This window comes from Schistocerca cancellata, chromosome 1, assembly GCF_023864275.1.
Source record: "Schistocerca cancellata isolate TAMUIC-IGC-003103 chromosome 1, iqSchCanc2.1, whole genome shotgun sequence".
Taxonomy (NCBI): domain Eukaryota; kingdom Metazoa; phylum Arthropoda; class Insecta; order Orthoptera; family Acrididae; genus Schistocerca; species Schistocerca cancellata.
In genome coordinates this window covers 1,119,401,382-1,119,428,406 of record NC_064626.1, presented here as the reverse complement: position 1 = coordinate 1,119,428,406, position 27,025 = coordinate 1,119,401,382, and the positions used below count along the sequence as shown (strand labels likewise).

Genomic DNA, 27,025 nt, shown 5'->3' with positions numbered 1-27,025 from the left:
ATTTAGTTGACACAGACTTGGATGACAGCATCCTTCCAGCAACAACAATTAATCTTTTTTCCATACAATCATGGATAACAGCAACAACTGCATCGAATATTCCTGCATATGGCTACAAGTGGCAACTGTGAGTCTTGGTTTTCACGAAAATGAAGATGGATTTTCCTGACTGCTGATGTCACTGAACCATTCTCAGACCTGATTTCCTTTACTATTATCTTATCACCATATCTATATGAGACGATATGTTCCAGGTGGACAATGATGGACATTCAAAGACGCTGCAAAATGCTTTAGTGTTGACGACTACCGTAACACAAGTTCAGGTACGGTATAATACCGCTCACCACAGCTGGGATGTCTGGGCCGCCAGTAGCTTACAAGGCATGTCAGTTAGCACCTGAATGATATATAGCTGCATAGATGGAATGTGAAGAGTTAATTGCAAAGGGGTTTATGAGACATTCTGAGAGCCCTTGGACATCTCACCTATCGCCAACAGAAAAGACAGTACGCAAACAACCACTCTGTCAGCCAACAACTGCAGTCAGGCCATTTCCAGCTGCATCAACCTCTATGCCTGCAGTGTCAACTACTACTCCACTAACAGCGTTAATGGAGTCAGCTACCACAGATATACGCACACCTTCAGAACCACCTATGTTTGGTGAAGACCAGCATGCAGTGGCACCAGAACCGTGTCACACACATGATTCGACATGAGTATCCCTATATATAAGGAGTTCCCCTCTACAGGAGGAGGACTATTTGGTGACGTAAGCAAGAGAGCAAGTAGTGTTGTAGAATATCTGTGGACCTAGGTGACAGACAAAAAAAGAGAATATTTGTTGTTTTATAATTTAGTAATTTTGTGTAATTTGCTTGGAGTTTTTTAATGTGTGTTCATTTCTCAGAGTTATCGAGATTTTGGATATAGTAAAATAAAAAAATAAAGTTATGGAACATTTTAATGGATTCTGGGACTGTAGCACTCACAGACTTTTTTAAGATGCCATGTAGCCGTTATTTGAGAGAAAAGTAGGATTCACACACGTAATTAAAGTAATGCCAAGCTTGTGACTTTCTGTAGCAGCATAGTGAGCTACCTTTCACAGAGGACTCCATAAATTCTACACAGTTGCACAACTTTCAACTGAAAACATATGAGCAGATGTTAGTTATCAGAGCTGTAATAGGCGTGCACTACAAGGAAGACGAAACACAGTCGTCACACCCGAAGTATATTTTGTGCATGGATAAATCAGGGCCCACAAACACAAATGAAATAACACTCAACACGAAAATTCTGTCTGCTATGGCAATCCAACCAACAGCTGTCATTTAAATATCATCTGCAGGCACGCCACTCTTCCAAGAATGTTATTGTATTCGTTAATGTGAACATTTAAAATAACTAATTTTTAGTTTCACAGCTGCCACATCACCCTCCTGGGTTATTTCCCGCATGCAACGCACAATTTATACAGTGCTTGGTCTCACAAATCACGAAGTTTATACGAGTCGGTTTTTTTTGTTGGTAACGTATTAAGTTCAGTAGTTTATTGATCCAAATATCTTTCGAGATTATGCGATGGACCTACATCATTGGTTTGCAAACACACACGCGAGCGCGCACTACATAAAGTAAACATAAATTGTTATTCTCGTAGTTCCAGAAGCCGCGAGGGTGTACTCGCCGACTACATTTTGGCTTCTTTCAGTAGTAAAATGAAAACCCTTCGAAATGGAATGGAGCACAGCACAGCAGCACGATAACAGCGACAGGACGTTCGTGTTTCCAAATACGGCCACCAGGGATCTGTGGTGGAAGGAAACTGGCATAACAAAGTACAACGAAGGTGAATTTCTTGTTGCGTTACCGAGCGAGGTGGCGCAGTGGTTAGCACACTGGACTCGCATTCGGGAGGACGACGGTTCAGTCCCGCGTCCGGCCATCCTGATTTAGGTTTTCCGTGATTTCCCTAGATCACTTCAGGCAAATACTGGGATGGTTCCTTTGAAAGGGCACGACCGATTTCCTTCCCCATCCTTCCCTAATCCGAGCTTGTCCTCCGTCTCTAATGACCTCGTTGTCGACGGGACGTTAAACAGTAATCTTCTCCTCCTCCTGTTGCATTACAAAAGCTTCGTCTGTTAAGTTGCGCCGCTGACAAGTGGGAAATCATGCATTGCAACTGCGGTATGCCACTAGCTGTTGTGACACTATCATTGCATGTGTGAACCCGTCTGAAGAGTTGGCAACACTGACTGTGTACCTCTTTACAGTCGGGAGTGAACCTCCTTGCCTTGTTAATACTAACAATTGAATGTTCATGTTAGTGTTGGTGTATAGCGGTGTGTTTAATCGTAATTTGCAATTGTATTTCTACCACTTTCGTTCTCATTGGGGTTTGTTTCAGAGTTTTGTAGACATATGGAATCCCGAAGGGGATTATGTGAATTGTGTGGTGGAACTTTTAAGCACAGGAAGAGCTTATACAGACATATAGTGAAATTTCACATGGATGTAAAAAGAAATCAGGGTAAAGAGACTTGTAACATTTGTCACAGGAATTTTTGGAATGTGGCAGCACGAGATCGCCACTTCAGGACGCACAATACATCATTCGGAAAGGTATATTTCCAGAGTGAAAGTACTAGTAGTTGTTGTTGTTGTTGAAAGTTAGCACCATAAATTTTTATGACGAAGTTCTATATAAGACATACTGTCATTCTGGATTATAGGCTGGGGCGATACTTACGATACCGCCCGTCAAATTGTGACGACGGTATTGGTCACGAGCGGTAGCGAAATCATCGTCATATTAAGCGCTTTTCCAATGTCCAATGTGCAACGTTAACGTCATGAGCACTGATGAAAAGAGTGTGTTCCTAAGAGGTGTTTTTTTTTTTCCGCGGGTTTATGAATGATGTATGTACAGGCCCCGAGTTAGTTACTTGGGACTAAATGGTAGTGAGTGTGTTTCGGTTATTATGTCATTCTTTTCGTTGTTATCCTTTTTTATTGTATAGTTTTCATACTTAAAATTGTTTCATTCGTTACCGTTTAATCTCTTTTCGTGGTGTAGTAAGGTTGGGTGGAGGTGATTTGTTAGAATGCCTGTATAGTTTAGGGTTGTTGGTTGAGAAATACGGAAGCGTCCGATCCCGCCCGTCTGCTTTGACCCATGACGTCACAAATATGGCGGAAACGACCATAAACCACGATTCCAATATGGCGCATATAGTCGGTACGTACATATTAAGAGGAAGAAAATACATAGAAAAACAAACACATACACTTTCCACAAAAAGCCTAATGACACTAACGGGACAAGCGCGGGAATGGGGTGTTTTTGCGTGGGGGTAAACTAAATATAAAAAAAATTTAGACACCCACCCCCATACAAAACCACACAAAACGACGAAAAAAACCGTCATCACAAAACTCCCCAAATACCACAAACACAATATCATCTGGAATCGGACACTTCCCTTGACCTATATACCTCAACGGCAGCTCCCGATCCCATAAATTAGGATCAAACACTTCCCTTGGCCTATATAGCTCAAAAACATCTCCCAATATCAACATACACAGCCACACATTGGGATTGAACACTTCCCCTGACCTGTGCACTGTTAATTTTATCCGTCATATCCAGTCCTGAACAAAAACACCAACTGATTAATTTTACTAGAATTACCATACGATGTACAGCAAACAACACTAAATTAACCTTCACACAAAATCGTTAACTCACTGAAACGAATTTCACTACAAACACAGGTGACACTCGAACAATTCTGGATGATGAGCAATAGCAAAATGAGCCCATTACACCACACAAACCAAAACCCTGAACATACCACCAGAGAGCACAACACGATGACATCTACAAACACGCCACACTCACAAACCAAACTCCGCGCCGTCATGGCGTCACACACAACACCCTTACGTCACGGGTCAAAGCCGACGCACGGGATTGGACGCTTCTGTCGACCCGTTGGTTCAGACCAGGGTAGTAATATGTCCGTTTATGGTTTCTAAGCCTGTTGCTTGGTTGCTTAAAAGAAGCCCCTAAGCCTCGTATAGGTTTCAGAAATGGATACCCAAGCCTCATATTTTGATAACTTTATGGCTCCCATACTGAAATATTCACATGTTCGATTAGTGATGCACGTAGGGAATTGTACTGCCAACCCAGTGATGTAGAAACACTGTACATTTGAGGTAATATGCTGACCAGGGATCCAGCATCTCTCTCCTAGTGGTCCAGTGAAACAGTCTTGAAGCGACCCAAAAATGCATGAAATTTATCAGTGTAGCATTCTCCTCAAATGAGTTTTGGCAACATTGCAACGCACTCCCTATTGTACATGCACACAAGCCAATGACTGCAGTATTGGTAACAAAAATTTTGTTGATTATCAGTTGGTTCAGATGTTTTGGCAATAAATGTCAAAAAGTTACCTGACACACTTTCTTACTAGGGTCGCCTCCCCCCCCCCCCCCCCCCCACTCACACACAAAATGAAATTGGAATATACTGTGTTTCCATCTTGTCCCAACAATTTATGAAGCTGAAGAATTATTTATTTTTCATGAATAATCTCTCGATAATTCATTTGGACCTTCTCACACCCAAAGCTCCAGATGTCAGACACTCAGATCGGTACCAAATGTTGTATGTCAGTAGACTATCAACCAAAACATCGATTTAGTTTGTAGTATGTGGTGTCATCCAGTATAGCATGCGTAAATGGTAATTAAAAATAACACACGGAGCAGATGAAAAGCATACCTGTGAATAATCAAATCATAGAACATGTGTGGATTATGTGGATGAGTATGAGGTTGTTGTACCAAAGTTCCTGCATTCACACCCAACCGATGACTTTTTTTTGTGTTTATGCATGGAACTGTTATGTGGGAAAATTTTCCTGACTTGTAAAAGGACTTTCTGAATTTTGTAGCAGCGTTCTTTCAGGAGTCTGCTTTCGCTTCATTAGCAAACCTATAGAATACATTTGTATAGATAGGGTGGTGTTCTGTTGCACATTGCTACAAACTCTGAAAAGTCCTTTTACAAATCAGAAAAATGATCTCACATACAACAGTTTCACGCATAAAAAAATTTTCATCAGTTGGGTTTGAATGTGTGATCTTTGGCACACCGACCTCAAACACCACCAACTCATCCATGCGTGTTCTGCAATTTATTCAGAGATAAGCTTTTCTCATGCTCTGTAATTCTGGTGTTACTTTTAATTACTGTTTACGCGTGTTCTACTGGATGACAGCACAAGGCATGAACTAAATCGGTCTGTTGGTTGATACTTATTGATGTACAATGTTTGGCGGCAATCTGAGTGTCTGGCATCTGGAGGTTTTTTGTGTCAGCTAAAATTCAGGATGCAGCACGACGACCTATACACTTTTGCTTGCACAGTGTGGGCAAAGGTGAAGCAGACATGCCAGATATTAAGATTTGTCTGTAATTATCATGATTACTAGACCACAATTATGGTAGCCCCAGCAAAAATTGCATTGATTGATATATTTTAGTAGTTTGACAACAGTTCTTTCCTTTTTTTTATGAAAAAGTTTTGTGGAATACGGTAGCATCCGATTCCACCCGTCTGATTTGACCCATGACATCACCAATATAACAAACGACCATTCATGACGACTCCCATATCGCGCCTATGACATCATTATGTAAACATGACAACAAACACAAAAATTGATCGAAAATACATCACACACAATATCCTCTGGAATCGGTCACTTCCCTTGACCTATATAGCTCAACAGCAGCTCATGATACCAAAACACCGTATCTATGACCACACATTGGAATTGAACACTACCCCTGACCTATATAGGTATACAGCAACTCATGACACACACACACACACACACACACACACACACACACACACACACACACACACACACACACCACAAAAAAAAAACCAACCCATCCACAACCTTCCCCCCCCCCCCCACCCCCACCCCAAAATCAAAGACCCATAAACAAATAAAAACCAAAAAAATCTCAATCACACACTACAACTCAGCTTCCACTGCAACAAAACAGATCCTCCACAACAAAATCACAAGATGACGACCATCCCCCACCCACCTACCTCCACAAATATTACCAATAACTAACCCCCCCCCCCCCCCCGAGCCACAGCCACCCATCCACACAAAACCTTCCTAACCAACAACCTTCGGCCTATACATCTTACTAAGTGCCCTTAAAAAAAGTCCTAAAAGTACAGTAGCCCTCAGGGATGCTCTTCCGCCAACAATACTCGTCCAAATGAGACAGAAGGTTAGAAGAGTGCCTCTTCCCCCTCCCAATAACTGACTTAATGGCTCCCCAAAACCCCTCTATGGTATTTGTACAAGCCCCGGTCTCATAATTTTTGAACTCAACACTATGATTAACTACTAAATGACTGTACCCCGTCTCACTCAACCCCCTGTAAGATGAAAATGCTTCTGGAACTGTGGTACTTCTGTCTTCTATGAATTCCTCAATTAATCCCACTAATGCCCTTTTAGTCCACCCCTCCAAAACCCTAAATACACATCTGAAAAAACCACACCCCGATACAACAGCCTCCCCCACCCATACACCAACCAAAGGCTTAGTCCTCCCATACTTCCTCTTCCCAAACTGCAACTTGTCAACTTCCACCACCATCCCAGGCCCACCCAACTTACCCCTGTACTTAATATATTCAGAACACACTTCACGACAAAATGAAAACCAATCGAGCACTATCCTCTCACTCGCGCCAATCTCATGCGCACAGAAACTGTGAGAGGATCTATAACAAAAATAATAAGTCATCAACACAATCTCTCGCGTGCCCAACCTAGACTCCTCGAACCAGGAACCTCGCCTTACGGAGCGCCATAGGTTATCCCTACAGCACCGCCACACATAGCCATCCCTGGTTCAAGACACCGGAAATTTCGTCAGTCGCATATCCTCCCGACAAACACTGCACTTAACACCTTGGGCCAACAGCCCAAAAACTTGTAGAAACTTGATGAGGGACAAAGCACTGTCACACATCTGCATACGCAAACGCATACTATTCAGTTTATCGGTCATATCCATACTTAACAAAGGCATAAACAAATTAATTTTAAAAAAATCACACACGACGTACAGCAAACAGCACTACAATAACTTAGACACAACAAAAACTAAATCGTTAACTCACTGAAACCAATTCCTGTCACCGCACACGCCAACAAACAATACCGAACGCATCAGGAAGTAACACGCAACTGAACCCAATACACCACATAACACGCAACCCATAAACACACCACCAGAGAGCACCACCAACCGCATCAAAACAACAACTATAAACACCCCACACTCGCAAACTAAATCCACTACACTACATAACATGTAACCCACAAACACACCACCAGAGGGCACCACCATCCACATCAAAACAAGACCTGTAAACACGCCACACTCACAAACTCAACTCTGTGCCATTGTGATGTCACACACCACAACAGCCTTACGTCACGGGCCAAAGGTGACTGGTGGAATTGGATGCTTCCATTGACCCAAATTTTGTTTGTATGTTACATTTTAACATAGCCTGGAAATTCTTTGAGGAGATATATTTTATTAATGCAAGAGTAATGCTTAAAATTTAGACTGTACTTGTTTGAAAATTCCATTTACTATAATTATCATTATAGCCTAGAATGTTTCTAACAGTTTTGTCCTTCGACAACTGATCATATTTCACACTCCTCTAACATTTTGCTTTAAGATAACATTTGTATTTTATACTTCAAAAAACAAAGCTTTTATAACCAATTTTGAAATTTCCAGCATCCTTTCATGTCTGTGTTATTAGGGGTTAAAATTTTTAATTTTCAAGTGTTACAGTTAGGCTTCAGTTCAAGATTTTTATACTTAGTTTAAAAAATAATAATAATAATAATTCCAGGGCCCAGACCACCTTCTCCTTCCCTCAGCCCTATTCTCTTGTCACCATTACTGATTGATTCTTTCCAAACTTAGCATTTCCGCTGAAGATGTGAGGATTTGGTTTTCCAGTGGTTGCTCTAAGCTAGCTTGCGCAGCTTGTTTTGCAGTAATCTCAGTTCCATCACATGCAAATATTTCATGAGTTTCCACTCAGCAGTTGTGCCAAGATCTTTGAAGTGACGTGATAGTACAGATTGGTGAAATTTTCATACGGGTCTGTAGGCTCATTGCTAAAATATAATTTTCTGCAGATTTATCACTCTTTATTTTAGCAAATATGTAAGTTTTCTGAGAAAAACATAAGTTCCAGCTGTACTGTGTATGAAAACGAAGAACGGGATATAACCAATTGGCTTTGACCAATGTGTGAGAATTTGCCAGAGATGATTTATGACACAGATTTAACAGCAAAGACGCGTTCATAAACGAAGGAATGCAGGAGAGAGAACAGATGGTATACATATATCGCATCCAGTAATATTTCGAACATAATGTTAAGAATCTTGCTTTTTTGAGTCCTAGTACTTACGTAAAAAATAAAGAAAAAGAAGGGATAGAGGTAATGGTAGCATGGAGTACCTCAGTTGAGATATATATGAGTTTTATCTCAAACTTCAGGTGATCTGTATAAGTTAACTGCGTATATAGGTCAGCTGAAGTATGGTATACAAATTTTACAGGTGTTGTTTCTTTTGCCTCTGCTACTACTAGCGTTCTGGTCTTGCTTAGGTAGTATTACTGGCGAAGACATAAAGACCTACATACCTAATATTTGTATCCCATACTCCAGTTGACCTATATAGGTCAAATGAAGAATAGGATGCTATTGCTAACGAAAACAAAGAAATCGACGTATGTAACATTGGTATCCTGTACCTCAGTTCAACTAGACAAAGGCGGAAAAAAGACACGCTTCGCTTTACCTATATAGGTCAACTGAAATACTGGATACAGTTTTTATTTTTTCTGATACTAATAGTATTGGCTGAATATTATCATAGTCCTGCTAGCGACGATAAAAAAACTAGCAGCAGTAAAACTTGTATCCCATTCGTTAGTTGAGCTATACAGGTCAACTGAACAATAGGATGCTAGTACTAGCGAATGGGAAATAACGACATTTATAACATGCATATCCTATACTGTAGGACACTAATCCTAGCGAAGGCAAAAAATAGCAATGTACATAACTTTTGTATCCTAATCTTCAATTGACAGATATAGGTAAGTAACATCAATGTCATATGTTGCTTTTTTCCTCTAGCTAGCACGATTATCTTGTACTTCAGTTGACCTGTATACATCAACTGAAGTATAGGATACAAATTTTACGTGTGTCGGTCTTTTCGCCTTCAGTAGTGCTAGTATAGACTCAAAAAAATCGTAGTGATGCTAGTAGTAGGAAAGGGAAAAAGAGCAACAGCCGCAAAATTTTTATTCCGTACTGCAGCTGACAAACCTATACTTAATGCAGAACAATATAATGCGGCAAAGAAATACATCAAAGTAGACAAATTCAGTACAATGTAAAAATAAAAAACTTAACTTACCATACCATACGCAAACTCATCCGCAAAAAACCAAAGCTCGCCTTGAAAGACATCAAGAAAAATCACATACCTGCATGCGCGATAAACACATCACGAAAAACACACATCGGGTACACTACACTTCCATGAATATTCATCTAAATGGCTCTGTAGTGTCGAAATGCATCATTTCGCCCTCCGTACAGCAGATTTTATGGCTGATCAATAAACTTCTATATTACTGGTACAAGCCCTAGTTGATGAAGGTCACAATTCAGTATTATGATTGATGACAAGATGCTGAAAACCCCTAGTCTCCTAATCCCTATATAAAGGAAAACAATCTGAAATAACTACAGAACCTCTGCAACATGATCTTCAATTAATTTCAGCAACACTTACATCATTTGGTCAGGAACTACTTTAAAAGCTACATCACATTCTGAACCTGAAATTACAGCCCTCAAAACCCATATCCCACTGCAGGTTCCCCCCAGTTGTACTTGTTTTGCCAGAATGACTCATTGACATCAACAATAACATCTCCCCCCCCCCCCTACCAAGGCCCTCTATACTTTATACAGGGTGAAGCGAAATTCGTGCACTCAGGCTTTGCTGCGCAACTCCTCACATTCCAACGATAAAAAAATGTCTGTCACAAAATTTCATCCGGCGAGTACATCTGGCAGAAAAAGGACGTTAAAGATTGGCAATATGGCAACACTAACCACATGTATGGTAAAGACCTCTCTGTCAGCACATCTAAGTAGCAATGTACATTTGGTGCAGTGGATAGAGTTTTGCGTTAGCTTGCAGGAGGCCAATGGTTCAAGCCTCGGTTGAGGCATATGTTTTTTATTTGGTAAATGTACTTCACGTGGTACAGTATCTGGCATCTTAATCATCAACAGCGATTGCAGCGAGTGCTCCAGAAAAATTTGCACTGACATACTACAATCTTAGAAATGGATGATTGATCAGCTCTGAAAGAAGCCCTTTCCATGCTGTGATCATGAATTTATTCGCACCACTTCATCTACTAGATGCGAAACCTTTTTTCTTTGTACCCTCCTCCAATGGTCCCATAGATTAGTACCAACTACTATTCTTGCCTCGTTCAGGTCCATTACATTTCGTTAAGGCCTTACGTTACCAGTAGGACTAGCAACATGCTTTGCGAATAATGTCCAAACTCGGTTCTTATTTGTATATGTTATCACCATGGTCCCACTAATTATGCCTTTCAATGTTGAGTCTGGTAACAGCATGCCGTTTAGTACATATGACAATGAATTATTATTATTATTATTATTATTATTATTATTATTATTATTATTATTATTATTATTATTCTATCAATGGGATTGTGGAAATATTACGTCTATTACCGTTAGGGAAACAGTGTAATTCGAAACCGAACATTTCACAATTAGCGATGTCGGGATGAATCATGCAGAACAATATCTGTAAGAGGGGTAATGCGCGTTGGGGGGAACAGCGAGCAGGAATGACAGCGTGTTTATACTGTATGCACTGTCCACCAGACAGGGACTAGTTGCGAACGGAGTAATGCGCCCAAGACAGACTCCAATGTACATGCATACACATAAAGAATTTTCTCATTGTCAACCTCTAAACCAGTGTGACAGATGTATGGCATACACAAACGATGAATATGTGGATTTGCTTCTGGCCGTTGGTGCATCTGATAACCGGGCTGGTGTTGCTGCTCATGAATACGCTGCTAGGTATCCTCGTTGACACCATCCAGATAAAAATGTGTTTCGTCATCTGGAGCTGCGCCTTCGGGAGTCAGGTTCTCTCCCTCCACCATGATGACTGGGTGTTTGTGTTGTCATCATCATGTCATCATCATTCATGAAAGTGGCGAGATTGGACTGAGAAAAGGTTAAATCTAACTTTGGCTCAGAAGGGGGTAAATTATGCTGCCACAGAAGTCTTTGGTCACTTACCTAATAGCATCAAAAGTCTGACAGATAGCCACATAGCATTTAAAAGGAAATTAAAAGAATTTCTTAATGGCAACTTCTTCTACTCATTAGATGAATTTTTGGATATAGTAAGTGGGTAATTTCCCAACCTCCTTTAAAAAAAAAAATGGAACAAGTACTAATCTAATCTAATTTGTATGGGCGCTGATAACCCTGCATCATCCTTCCACCATCACATGACAGAGGTCGTCCACGGACTTGCTGTAATTTGGCTACTGAGGAAGCTAGTCTGGAGGTCATGCACTAAGAACCTCAGCAAAGTGCACGTAGCATAGCAAGGCAGCTGTGTGTCTCGCAATGCACGGTCGTTAACATGCTGCACGAGCATGGGCTGCACCCCTATCATTATGCTTTCATTTCATGCAACACCTGCATTCTACAGATCGCCATCGGCAGATGCAGTTCTGTCAATGGTTCCAACAACAGCAACAGCAAACCAATGATAACTTCGTGAACACCGTAATGTGGTTGGATGAAGCAGCGTTCACTCATGGGGTTGTCTGCAATATGCAAAATGCCCACATTGGTGCGGTGTTGGCCTGCACATAACCAGTGACTGTGGATATCAAATTCGCTTCGGTATCAGGTTTTTGGGCCCTACATGTTGCCTAACCAGTTGATTGCATGAAGGTATCATGTATTCCTCTCAAATTATCTGCCTGATGTGCTGGAAGATGTTTCATTACATGTTCAGCTGAGGATATGGTTCCAACATGATGGTGCACCTCCACGCTCTAGAAGTAATGTGCGACAGTATTTAGGCAGAAATTTCCAGGGAAATGGCTCAGATGTGGAGGTCCAGTTGTATTGCCACCGCATTCACTTGACCTGTATCCCCTGGATTTCTTCTGTGGGGACAGCTGAAGGAGCACATGTACTCTACTCTGCCAACGAATGTGGAAGAATCGGTAGCGCGTGTTCATGCTGCTCTTGTTACTGTGGACGTAGCTCTGCTGCGAAGAGTCCAGATCTGTATGATCCGGTAGGTTGCACAATGTTTGGATGTGCAGGGAGGTCAATTTGAGCATCTGTTGTATTATTGCTGTTACTTTGCTAATGTGTGATATCTGAGTGCTCATATTACATGTAGTATAAATGACAAGTAGATGTTATGTTATTGTACTGTGCTATCTTCTTTAGCATCTGGAAATTGATATTGTTTTTGTAGTTATTCTGTCCTATGACAGGTCATTTGTTTCATCTATCTGTTTCTTATTTGTCTACCCAGTATTTGTTATGTTCAGTGTTACAAAATGTTGTAAATTTATGGTATATGTGACCTAAGAAACGATGTGTATAACAGTATAAATGTCAGAATGAAATCAGCAAATAAAAAAAATGCGCCCCAACCCAGGATCGAACCCTCGACCTCCTGCAAGCTAACCCAAAACAGCACTACCAATACGTGCAGTCAGAGATTGCCCCCCCCCCCTCTCTCTCTCTCTCTCTCTCTCTCTCTCTCTCTCTCTCTCTCTCTCTCTCTCTCTCTCTCTTTTAAACCAACCAGTCAGTAGCAGCAGATCGTTCACAGGTGAGATGATGGTGGTGACGATGACGATGTATAGGTCTACAGGAAAGTATTGTCGTTGGACGACCATAAAGAATTACATTAAGACTTTGACAAAATTTCAACTTAATGTATTAAATGGCAGCTCTCTTTACATGGGGGTAAAAAAGATAACGCCTTGAATGAAGAAAATGAATGCAGTACTACGTGATTACAAGATTTTTGATGGACATCTTGAGCTTGTCACATTGAATAACTATTTAAGGTAATATGAAATGGTATGGTCACTTAAAATCAGCATGAAGGAAGGTGAATAGAACTTGTTGGAAGTTTCTGGGAAAATGTAGAGAATTTTTAAACCAACTTGCATAAAAGATGAACATTTCTTGAGTATATTTCCAGTTTTTGGAGTATCTACAATGACTTCAAAGATGTGCTGCTAAGGTTGTAACAGGTCTGTATAGCCCTTATGAAAGTTTAACAGAAATGCTTTGGAAACTTGAACGGGAATGCTTGGAAAAGGGCAATGTAGTTCTCACAAAGCCCTGTTGGATTTTACAGAACCTGTTAAGTATTCAGTAAAGGCTGTGTGATCATTATGCTACCATCAACATATGTCTTGTGTAGGGACTATGCGAGTAAGACCAGAGATTAATGCTTACACAGAGGTACATAAATAGTCGGTTTTCCTTCGTTCATACACAAATGTAGTAGGAAAGAAAATCAATAATATTAGTGTGATATACCCTCCACCATGCACTGTACAGCAGCTTGCGGTGTATATTATGATGTAGATTTGATCATTTTCAGCAAAATAGACAATACTGGTAAGCACAGGAGCTTGGCTATTTTTGAAGTACAGCATCCTGTACAGCAAAAATTAAGCTATACAATCACTTTATTTGGCTTAAGGTGTTGTTTTACAGTTTTGAAATACTATGTTTGATTTTTGAAACAAACTGGTGAATGGTCAGGTCCAGTGTCAGACCCATCAAACCTCTGCAGGTCTCATCAGTTAATGGTACTAGCAAGCATCAGCTTGAGAGTTTGATGAATTGTTATCTAACCTGAGACACCAAAGATGAAACACAATTTTTTCCCTGAGTTCACAGAACATAGAAGAACCTTTTTAGTGGCAAAACTTGTTACAGTGTATAGATCTTTTTATGGGCCAATGCCTTTTTGCCAGTGTGAGAATATGAATTGTCTCACCACTTGTGGAAGAGTGCATAGTTTGTTGGAGACTTGACAACAGCTGAGTATAATCAGAACAGTGCTTGTACTCTACTCTCTTGTTTGAACCAGGCTCTGCTGTTTGCTGTAACTCCTCAGCTTGAAAACCACTAGCAGATGCAGTTGACACATATTGAGCTTTGTGACTGACTGACTTTACATTTAATGTAATGTGGTTCAGCACCCTAACAACACAAGGATCACACTTCCGATTTAGCTGTGGCCTCCCCGTGTATGTCAAGGAGTGGTTGTGTGTCATTCTGAGGCACCGGAACTCAAGGCAGTGGTCACTGTGCTGGACGACCCTTGCTATGGCTGGGTGGCCCCTCACCCGAGTGGATGGTAACAGGGCTGATGCTTGGTGCATGAAACATATTGAGCTCCAAAAAACTGGCAGTTCTTCTATAGGTGCATGATCAGATGGTAACAGATCATTTAATGCTGCTTCTTATGATCCTGCAGCCACCCTTACATGGCTACATGCATGGGAAGAGGGCTAGACTCCCAAACTTGAGGTGAAACACTTTCCCTGCTACCTGTTCTGCAATAGGCCTGATGGGGACACGTTCACCACCACCAAGCCCCCTCCGAGGCTGGATTTGCGGCTTTATGTCATCATCATCCTATTTGGATGCTTACTCCCCCGGTCTAATAAACTCCCACCACATGGTGTTCTTCATTCTGCCTCTCACGGCAGGAATCTTATCATCCTCCACTGTCTTTGTATATGGCATACTGGGTAGACCCATGGTTTTTTGCTCTGCAATGAACTGCTGTCCCTCCTCCGCTCCTCTTTGTAGTTGCAGAGCTTCCTTCATGGTGATCCATATTTTGCTGGACTGCCCCCACATTTTGACCCTTCACACTAAGTCAGTCCTCCCACCCTTCCGTGTCCCAGGCGTTAGCGGATGACCTTCACATAGTTACGTCTGTCCTCAGTTTTCTTCACAAAAGTGATTTGTTCTCACAGTTTAAGTTCTTATTTTCCTCTGGAATGGGAGTCCCTCAGTTAGTGTTGTTTATGGAGGCCTTATCCTTGCCTCCCCCATTGGCCATGCTGTCCCTGCCTTTTGCTTTATATTTGGTCTGATCTTTTGTTCAGCTTTGCTTTCCCTTTTCTTGTGTCTTCTTCCCCTGGTGTTGTCCCAGTTGTCGTGATCATGTTATGCTGTGGCTACCAGAACGGTTCGATTGCATTACTGATTCCCCAACGCATGTAGCGTTTCTGGGGCACCCCACTCCCATGCTGTTCTTTCCCTCTTTCTGCTGCTTCGACATTCCTTTTACATCTCTGTTTGCCCGTTTTCCCCTTCCTCTTGACTAGACTGTGCTGTTTTGTGTTGTTCCTCCCTTGGTTTCTATCACATTAGATCCTGGGATTGATGACCTCACTGTTTGGTCCCCTCCCCACCAACCAACAAGCAACTAATGAACCAACCATCTGGTCTGCGATTGATGAGCACATTCAGAAAAAGAGGTCCGTAGTTTTATTCTATCTCCCACCATTCATTTGATGTTATGGTGTAGTGAATACCGGTGTTGCTGGAAATGTTGCAGGAGATGTTGCCAGTGTGATTAGATTACAAATGTATCATCTACATATTGAAAAAAGAATAAGGGTTTTTAGACTGTCAGCGCCAGGGCTGCTTCTTCAAATAAACATATTGCCCATCACTGGTGTCCCATCACTACTGCATCTGTTTGTTCGTAGTAATTTCCATCAAGAGATGTTATTAGCCCAGTTGGAAGTTCTTGAGCTGCTGGATGAAATGTGCTGAATTCCACATGTGGTGCTGGCATTTGATCACAAATGGGTTTTGCTAATTAACATTTTGATGTGCCAGTGTGGCTAAACAGTTGGATAGTGTGGCATTCCTTCCTTATGGACCTTAGGTTGCTCATGATGTCTAGCTGACCACAGCTGCTTGTGGACAGATTTTTTTGACTGTCTCCTTATCTCGGAATGTGTGCTGGAGAAGCTTGATGATCTTCCTCTTCACTTGGTTGGTAAGATCTAATTCAGTTCTCATGTAGATGTTGTAGGTCGTACATTTTCTGGTCATATACTTGACATGGTAGCAGGAGTGTATAATTCCCTTTGTCTCAGGAATCTTTTAGCAGCTTAAGGACTCCCCTCTCTTTCTTGGAGGTATCTGGCTTTGGTGGAGCAGCCTTGGTAAGTTTACAGCTTGTTTCACATCATATTTCCTCCACAGCATCCCATGGAAGACTAAGACAACTTTGATCTACGCCACTCATAATTCCGCTTTGGTAGGGTCGCTGGTGCCAGTGGCCCATAGTACAAATAATGTAGCATTGTCAGTTATTTTCTTTGTATAATTGGTGACAGTTCTCAGAGGTTCTTCTTGTGGTGGTTTAGCCGCAAGGCATTGATATTTAGCAGTTTGTCTGCCGGTGGCCGACCGCCATGTCCTGTTGGCTTGAGACGAGCTGACTGCATCTATCCACTCACAAAAATCTGGGCAGAGTGTCGATGTCAAGTACAGGTGCATCAAGAACAACTCATCGAGTTTGTGTTGTGTGTACCAGACCATGCCTCCTGACCAGGGCAAAGCAGTTCTTCTAGTGATCTGCTTCATGGCTGGAGTTCTGACCTGATGAATGGCCTTCACAAAAGTTGGTATGCTTTGGTCTGCTCGGCATCTCGGCAGCATGACAAGGGAAACCAAAAGGTGCTCCTTCCTTTCTGAAGCTTGACAAGCTTCTTATTTTTGCTGTGCATTTCCTCAGACACTTGATATGTGATTTTAGGAAAATTGTGAACATTTCTCAGCTTTTCAGCAGTGTAGTGTCATCCAGAAGGTGCGATATTTCAGCAAGCCACTATGTGGCATTTATGATAACTGGCTGATTTGTGCTGTGCACCACCTTAATATCATCACTCCCCTCCCAAAGCCTACAGCCAGCTGCTATTAGGCACAGACCTGCTGCAGTGGTTTCGTAAGTGTTGAGGATCAGATATGGGTCCCTCCCGGCAAAGTGACAATGTGTCCTCATTTTCTTCTATTGTAATGACAGGAGTGGATATCAACGTAGATTGCCCTGGTTCTTTGGTCATGCCCTAGGCTGACTCCCAGCCCTTGCTTGACTGAAAGCTGCTGTCTTTTATTTCATAGTCTGATCTGTAAAGCCTCATTGTGAATACAATCCCAGAAGATGATGGACTGTTGCAACAACATGGTGCCATTGTAACTCATGGCATGTCCGTGGGAGATGCAGTTCTCTGCCACATTAGTTGTTTATGTGGCATTAGTGTTCAGTGCATCTCACTTATTGCCATGATAGTCAGGCTACGTATGTTTTTCCACACTGGCGAGGGATGTGGTAAACACAAGGTTTCCAGAATCTTAGGTCATCCTTAAGATTCCAGTTAGGTTTTCGTCTTGCCTTGTGAGTGGAACACACACTGGATGTTGTGTCTCCAGAGTATTCTTACAACTTTTGCTGATATGTTCCCGATGTGTGAGATAATCATCGTTGCTACAGGTTTTGTCTTCGTCTTCAGCAGGCCATAGTCTCGGCTTCTTTGTTCATATGGGATGTTTTACCTTATAGTTACTGTAACCATTCTTGCAGAATACAACCTGTAAGTGCTGCCGTTCAGCTGCTAGACTGTCGCAGTCCAAAATTTCACATGCTCTGCACACTAATGTGTTTAGGACCTATTGTTGTGAAGAGACGTGACAGCTGAAGGCATGCAAGTACAAATCTATGTGTGTGTTTACGGTAGATGGTGTAGTCTGCTGTGCCATTTGGTCTTCGCTTGACGAGCATACCTGCCAGCCAAGATGAAAGCCTTACAGGGATCAGTCGGGATGACTTAGTTCTGCGGAAACCAGTAGTCTAGTGTATCCCTTGCCAGTGTGGGAAAATGTGTGTCAGTCAGACTATCTACATGGTAGGAGAGATGTGCTGAAGACTAACGCCACACAGGCAACGAACAGCCCGAACAAAAGGCTGATGTGGCAAAGCACCACATCTCCTGCAGACATGCCACAAATTACGATGCGCCGAGTTGTTGGGACAGTCCAACACATTCTGGGATTATATTCTCGAAGAGCCTGTAGAGATTTGACTACATAGTGGACTAATAAATAGAAACAACAGCTTTCGATTAAGCAAGGTCTGGGACTCAGCCTTGAGCCTGATGAAAGTCTACATAGAAACCCATTCCAATCATAACGGCTGAAGAAGATGAAAATGCATTGTCACCATGCCGCAGAGACCCATGTCAGACACTGGCTGCACTGCTACTAAGAACACTGAATTGACCCATGATGTTGCACTTCCCCTACCACCGCACCATGATTGCACCATGAGTCAGCTGGCTTGAAGCTGTGGGAGGGGGCAAAGTATATAAAGGCAGCACCCAGCAGAAATTAATTGGTCATCAGGAATGCCTGAAGATGGCAAATAGTTGGCTTGCTGAAATAATGTGCCTTCTGGATGACACCTCCCACCTCAAGGAGTATTTGAAATTTTCTTATCCCACTGAAAGCAATACACAATTTTTTAATTTGTTTGCATTAAGAGACTAAGCAGAGGTCTTGACAAGACCTCCTGAACTCCATCAACAGATCCACATCCGCAAGTAGTGTGTGGGAAACCCTCAGAAGGACCTCAAGCTCAACCACCAATAGCAGCTGTAAGAGAGCAGGGGTGACTCCTAACATCATTGAGGGATATTGTTCAGACAATGGCTCATTCATAAAAGACTATTGCAGCCAATTCTAATCAAGATTCAGTTTTCTGCCATTGTAGGGAGAAACAGAGGGAGGTTAGTTTTGGTTGCTCTTCCACCAACATTGAGGAATGGAACAAGCCCTTCTCTCTATAGAAGTTGGATTCTGCACTGTCAGTAGATTGTGATACTGTGCCTGGTCACGACACGGTAACATGCAACATGTGGAAACAGTTGGAGTCGCGATCGAAGGAGGTTCTCCTTAAGCTCTTTAATGAAATTTGGATGACTGGAGTTCATGGAGAGTTCATGGAAAGACTCTTATTTTAATACCAATTGTAAAACTAAGGAAGGATTGGATTAACCCCTGTAGTTATTGTAGCATTAGTCTCGCAAACTGCGTGGCAAAGATACTAAAGCTTAATGTCAACCAGCACCTAGTGTGTATTCTTAAAACCAGGTCCTTGTTAACTTGTAAGTCACTCCCAATATAGGTCCAGGGGTAATCACTCTACACTCGATAACATGACGATGCCCGAAGCAGCAATTCAACAAGTTTTCCTCTTAAGTGACATCTTCGATTTGAGAAAGGCCTACATTACGACCTGGAGGCATAATACTTTTTGCATCTGCATCAGTGCGGGTTCTGTGGACATATACCCATTTCCATATGGTCTTTCCTCTCAGACAGGTATTTTAGATACAAGGTTGGAAACACACTGTCTGACCTTTTTAAGTAGGAGAATAAGATGATAAAAAGTTGTCTTGGTGAAATATTGTGCCTTCTGGAAGATGCCTCCTAGCTGAATACCAAAGATATATTGAGATTTTCCTAAGCCGGGGAAACGTAAAATTATACAATTTTTTTTACTATTAAAAACAGTCTTGATCACGATTTATTTATTAAGGTGACCAATTTCGACTACTACTGTGGTCATCTTCAGACCATTGAGTAGGAACCTCTTTCTGCTGGGGGTGGGGGGGGGGGGGGACACATTCTTGATCACGATTTATTTATTAAGATGACCACAGTAGTGGTCGAAACTGGTCACCTTAATAAATAAATCATGATCAAGACTGTTTTTAATAGTAAATATTTGTAACTCATTGATCACTGCTACTCCCATAATGTATTCAAAAGTACACAATTTTTTATTCAATTGCATACTCTTTTCATATCACCAGTGTTAACTGCAAGTCTTGTGTATTTTAGTGCCCATTTATTCAAGAAATAAAACTTGTGTATCATAAGCTGTTATAACTTTATTGCAGTACATCCAACATGTGATGGGCCCAGGGAAATGTGATTTGTTCCTGAGGTAACAGTTATTTTGTTCATGTTAAGAAAGTCTCTGAAGTTAGTTCAGGTACATTGTGGATTTTAGTACATAAAGGGAAAAGGCAAATCATCATTTGCACGAAGTCTTCCAGGTCTAGAAATTTGACAGGTGTATTTTTCAATTGTAGAGTATCAAATGGAATTTATCTCTTGTGATTTGTGAATAATTGCTAAGCATCGTTAAAGGAGGTAAAGTAAGATCAGTTGAAGACTTGTGTGCCCAGATATATGTGGGATGAGCTTAATGCAAAAGCAGTGCTTTCTATTTTGTCAGCTGTAAACTGCTATGTTGTACACTACACTATAGCAAAGAGTATGCAAAATTAACAGCAATCTGCAAGTAATAAAGTTACATTGCAAAAATGTTTTAATTAAGAAATGTCACTCTGTGATTGGTCATGGGCGGGAGGGGGCTGAGGAATTGCACAACTTACTACTCAGATTGAAACATAAGCATAGTCTCCTGCAGATTTTGGTGAATCTGTAGGACATACAGACAAGACTGCCAAAGTTTTAAGTGAATTATGGTGAAATGGGGTCGGTTTGTTATGGCTTTGAACTCAAAAGCAGGCAGAACTTCGATAGTTTAAAAGAAAGGTTACAGGGATAAAATCAAGTTTATTTTTCAAAAATTCAGTCTTGAGGCTCATCAAACAGCTTAATTTCTTGAGCATTTCCAGCATGTTGGCCACATGAGAAATATAATGTGGATCTTTTTCTTTTGTAACAACTTAGCAGCTCCCTCCAAGCATGCCTCTCATGCACAGTTTTATGTATAGTTTTAATCAAATATCATTTTTGAATGTCAGATCCAACACACACACATTTTGATTGCACTTCTGATAATACCAAAGAAGAATCAAAGAGGTTATGATATGTTCTGGCCAGCAGAACCACCCCCACTGAAATTTCAGCTGTTAATTATTAATTACAATAGAATGTTAAATATATAATGAAAATCACTAAACACTGTAATTTTTAAAATATTGAGTGTCAAGTACACAAAAAATGGAGGATGATGTGGCTTTTCTGTCATCATATTAGAATTCAGTAGACTAATAACCCAAAGAATAAGCCACCCGTTAAACAGGTTTTTTTGTTGTTGGCCCCATTTTTCATTCAAGGCATGCTAGGTTTGTGCATGCATTTAATACTGAAAGTAGTCCATTATTTTTGCAGCAAATTTCATTGAACTAGTTCGACCCATCAACCTCAAAACTATGAATCCAAAAGTGATAAAAGTGCAGGTTTTACAAATGATGTACTAACAAAAAGTTCACTATTGGAGCTTCCTAAACCAATTACATGAAGAGATAAAGTAACTTCATTTTTGGAGAAATGTTGAGTGCCATTTGGAGCATAATTTGAAGCATTTCATATTTGGAAAATGTGTACCTAATAACTGGCTTCTAAATATTCTTTTTGCCTACACAGGCAGGGTAACTATGATCATGGTTTTTTTTTAAGTGTGTCCAATTTATTCTACACTTTTATTGTATATGATTGCTTCTTGTAAAGCTTGTGCACCACATTTTTGGCTGATTTAAATACATGTTACTCCTTGGTGGAATACAAATAATTTAAAGAGAAAAGGTGACAACTCACTGAATAGTTGAGATGCTGAGTTGTTGATAGGCACTTAAATGAGAAAGTATTTCATTAGCTTTCAGACAAACCCTTTTCAGAGCTGTGGAGTACATGTACATACACAGTAACACCTAAATGGCTTCCATTGTTCCTGCTAATTACATTGTGCCAGCATAGCAGTTTGACTGGAGGAGGGGATGTGTCAAGTAAAGGGGATAAGAAGGATAATGTCTTGAAGAGTGGCAGGGAAGATTGGGGAAAAGTGGATGAGGGCTGTGAGGGAGAGCAGCACAGGATAGGAATGTAGCAGCTGTGGCCCCTTTCCGGCTTCAGGTGCGGGGCAATGCTTGCAGCAGGCATGGCATTTGATACAGCACGTGTACCCCCTGGACCATGGTAAATGGTGAGCACCTCATGGAGGTTAGCACTCAATTGCTGGGTATGGTTTCGTTGCACCTTGGGGCTGGTAGGTGGTACTGCTCAGATTGTGAGTTCGGTCAAAACCTCTATTTAAAAAACCTCAGTCTGAAGGTGTGCTACATGCTGATGAGTCACTTGGCTGTTGAGGCAGAACATTTGTTAGCGGGAAATCTCTGAGGGACTTGCTGCACCTCAGTTGCGTAAGGCTTGCTCAGACAAGCAGGGCACTGTCTAAGTAGACTCTTATTTCCCTAGCTGTTTGTGGGACCAAGGTGGAACCCTCGAACTTAAACTTATCAACTTTCAGCGTGATGGGTGTACTGTCTGGTCACACCAACTCATTCAAACGAATGATAGAGGTAGTCATCCTGATGATCAAATTGTATTTAGTAATGGCGCTCAGGAAGTCATAAATCAGAATGTGTTTGTTGTGATCAGTAGGAAGGAGAAGACATTCGAAGAAGTTTCCCCCTTCTGTATTCAAAAGGCTAGGTTTCTTGTACTTTTAAACTGTATTAAGAGCTTAAGCAATGGTTCTTTTTGGTTGAGACTAACGGGGCACAGCAGGTGGACTTTTTAGGAAGTTACCAAAATTGGGGGACGATGACATAATTGTTGAGTTGCATAATTCCTTCAACTCAGGCAAGGGTGTGGTCACGTGCCATGGTATTATGGACTTAGATATCACAGAACTCATACAAGAATGAGCATCACAGGGAATAGTGAATATAGATCAAAGGAGACGAACAAATACTGGACAACTTGAGAAGACCACCATCTTCATTGTGACCTTCAGTTATCCAGTGCTGTCTGAACACATCATGACAGGGTTTCTACGACCTAGGGTTAGGCGTTATCTACCTAACACTTTGCGGTGCTACAGATGCCAGCATGTTGGCCATACATGCTGATGTGTGGAGGTGAAGTGACCAGTGGGAAATGTGGAAAGGCACCCATGAAGCCTGCCTGTCTCCAGCAGTCCACATAAACTTCTCTGGGAGCCACCCAACCTGAAGTCAGAAGTGCCCTGTCTATTCTGAGAAATGCAAAATTCAGGAAATAAGTGGCCAAGCTGATCCCCTACAAAGAAGCCAAAAAGGAGTATAAGGTGACAAAATCCTGTTTTTAGGCACAACAAAAAGACTCTCATAATTGAAGCTTTCAGTCATTAAGGCCTTCATCAACAAAACACGCACACACACACTTGTACACATTCATGCAAACTAAACTCACACACAACTGCAGTCTCATGCAACTTGACAAAGGCCTTAATGGTTGAAAGCTTTAATTGTGAGTGTCTTTTTGTTGTGCTTATCTGCGACTCAAAACCCTGTTTTGCTGCTTTTTATGCTTCCTTGAAAACCCTGTTTTGCTGCTTTTTATGCTTCCTTGGTTTAGGAACCTGTTCTCAAAATACACATCTCGGCACAAATGCCATCCAGTCTACCATTATTCACCATCAGCACCGTGTACGTGCCAAAGCAGAATGAGTAAAGACATAGCAATCCAGGCAGCTACAACAGAAGAGACCAGTAATATATTCACAGTGGGCATCGAGAAGACCCCCCCCCTCCCCCCCAAAGCAGAATGCCTCTCAACCCCACTTTCACCATCATTATCAAAAGGAAAGGGTCACGACATTCAGATTGAAAGCTGTTTTCATGCACTATCAGATGGCATTCTGCCACATCTGACTGACTGACTGATTATGAGGACATCATGGCCTTGAAAATCTCATCATTGGATCCAGGCAGCCCCTCCACCCCCCCCCCACCCCCCCATTCTACAAGTGCCTCACCACCACGGTACAAGGTTAGGGAATATCAAACATACACCCCTTAAATGGCGCCTTTACTCCAGTGGAATATGAATGGTTACAGGACTTACCTGAGAGAACTGAAGCTACTCATACAAGAGCCTCATTTTAAACAGACTGATGAACCTGTATTGATGTACTTCTACAGAAAAGATCTTTGGTGTAACGTCATAAGCGAGTGACTGCGTGTGACATCGCTCTCTAAGTTTTTATATATTTTTATGTTTCAGATACATATTTTAACGGTTTTTGTGTTATTATTTACTATATAAGTGACTTATTAGTGGTTTCTTCATTCACCTTTGCCTTTCTTGTGTTGTGACCTGATATTTGTGAGTGTTTCGTATTGAGCAACTTAACCTCTTCCCTGTGTTTACACTCCGCGCTGACCAGTTGCAGCTGTAGCGGCGCATTGAAAGCTAAATACTAATTAATTGTGTGTGTATAGTGGTTTTAGTTAGGAACTTTAGTAGTCTTCAGCCGGTGTTCTTGGTGTTTTCTGGTGAAATAATTTCAGAAGAACCTTTTGGGAACTGTTTTCAGTTTCGTTACTGTGTCATTAGACGTTTGATTTTCTTTCTGTATTAGTCTTTTGTTATATTCTCATTTGTTGTTGATTAATACTGTTAATAATAGTAGTTATTTCCCTTTGTAGAGTAAGTCTGTGATTATTGTAGTCAGGTTTTTAACATCATCTTATTGTAGTAGCGGAACTTAGGTAAGTAGTTTTCTTGTTTCAATAAGTGTAAAATTTTACCATGAGTGAGAAGTGTGGGCTTTGCCGTAGGTTCGTGAGTAGTGGATTACAGTGTGAGACTTGTTCGAATCCAGGAACTGCAGGTTATGTAACAAGAGTAAGTTGATAGAGGAGCAGGAGCGTAAGATCTGTGCCCTTCAGGTGCAGTTGATAAACGCACAGGAGGAGCTAGATAGGATCAGGAGGGAGAAGGGGGTTGAGGAATGGGAGCTGGCTGTTGGCAAGAGATCTGCTAGGAGAAGAAGATTTTCAGATAGTTTTACTATTGGTGTTTGCAATAGATATGACGAACTTTCAGAGTCTAGTGGAGAGGAATCTCTAGTAGCTGTAGATGTAGGAAGTATGCAGCAGACCTCAGCAGTTACGGTGGCTAGAACAGTTGCAAAGTCGAAGAGGAAGAAGAAGGTTCTGCTGTTGGGTAGTTCTCATGGCAGAGGTGTAGGCCAGCAGTTGCAGGAAGTGTTGGGGAGTGAGTACCAGGTCACCAGCATTGTGAAGCCTAATGCAGGATTGGCTCAGGTGATAGTTAACATAGGGGGGTTATGTAGGGATTTTACTAAAGAGGATCAGGTAGTCGTTGTGGGTGGGGCTGGTAATAGTATTGATAGGGATGGGGAGTATGACATAGATGGTGACCTGCAAAAGATAGCCACTCGACTGGCAACACGAATGTGCATTTCGTGGAACTGATTCAGCGTCACGATCAGCCTCATCTTAATACAGCCATCAGGCGTAGCAACATGAGACTTGGGGGTGCGCTGATGACAGAAAGCATAAGTCACATTTCAGTGGTGTCGGTGGAGTCTATCAGCAGGACGGGTTTCACTAGATATGGCCTGCACCTCAACAGGTATGGGAAGGGGAGGTTGGCAAAGCTTACAGGTGACAGCATAGGCGGGGGTGGTGGGATCACTCATGGGAAAATTGCTGCAGTAGTGGGTGTTAGAGATGCACCTTTTTTAGATTGAAGTCAGCTGATAGATGTTCCTGTTTAAGGGCAGTCTCTCTAACAAAGGAACCACTTTTGACAAAGCTTAGGTATCCGAGTAATGAGGGAATTAGTATATGTCATCAAAATATGTAAGGTATTAGAGATAAAGTTAGTGAACTGCTTATAGATGTTGACTCTGAAATTATTGGTATATCTGAACACTTCTTAAATAAGGATATAATTCAGAGGCTTCCTTTACCAGGATACAGGTTGGCTGGCAGCTTTTCTAGGAGCTCTTTGCGGTGTGTGGGAGTAGCCATGTATGTGAAAAATGGCATCCCATTTGAGTCAATTGATGTTTCAAAGTACTGCACTGAAAAGGTGTTTGAATGTTGTGCAGGTGTGGTTAAATTTAATGGAGCTAAGCTTCTAACTGTTGTTATTTATAGATCCCCAGACTCCGACTTCACAACATTTTTGCTAAAGCTAGAAGAGGTTCTTGGTTCACTTTATAGGAAATACAAAAAGTTAGTTATATGTGGTGACTTCAACATTAATTGTATAAGTGATTTTGCAAGGAAAAGGATGCTTGTAGACCTCCTTAATTCATATAATCTTATGCAAATCGTATCCTTTCCAACGAGAGTGCAAGGGAACAGTAGAACAACCATAAACAACATTTTTGTTCATTCCTCATTACTAGGAGGGCATTGTGTTAGCAAAAAGGTGAATGGCCTTTCAGATCATGATGCACAAATTTTAACTCTAAAAGATTTTTGTGCTGCAACACATGTTAAATATAGTTATCAACTGTTTAGGAAAGCTGATCCAGTTGCTGTAGAAACCTTTGTAAACCTTATCAAGGAACAAGAGTGGCAAGATGTTTATAGCGCTGATACAGTAGATGATAAATATAATGCTTTTCTCATGACTTTTCTCATGCTCTTTGAAAGTTGCTTTCCGTTAGAACGTTCAAAACAGGGTACTAGCACAAACAGGCAGCCTGGGTGACTGACTAGAGGGATAAGAATATCTTGTAGAACAAAGTGGCAATTATATCAAAACGTTAGAAACAGGCAAAATCTAAATGCAGCAGCACATTACAAACAGTATTGTAAGGTGCTTAAAAATGTTATTAGGAAGGCAA

The 27,025-nt window shown here is 41.3% G+C and overlaps 1 protein-coding gene across 1 annotated transcript in view; it reads left to right on the top strand.

The window, feature by feature from the left end:
• The first annotated feature begins 2,297 nt into the window (after positions 1-2,297).
• Positions 2,298-27,025, top strand: part of LOC126092337 (uncharacterized) — a 40,925-nt gene continuing 16,197 nt past the window's right edge. The window contains exon 1 of the mRNA XM_049907879.1: positions 2,298-2,635. Within this exon, the coding sequence (XP_049763836.1) occupies positions 2,435-2,635 (201 nt within the window). The 5' untranslated portion in view covers positions 2,298-2,434. The remainder of the gene's footprint in view (positions 2,636-27,025) is intronic.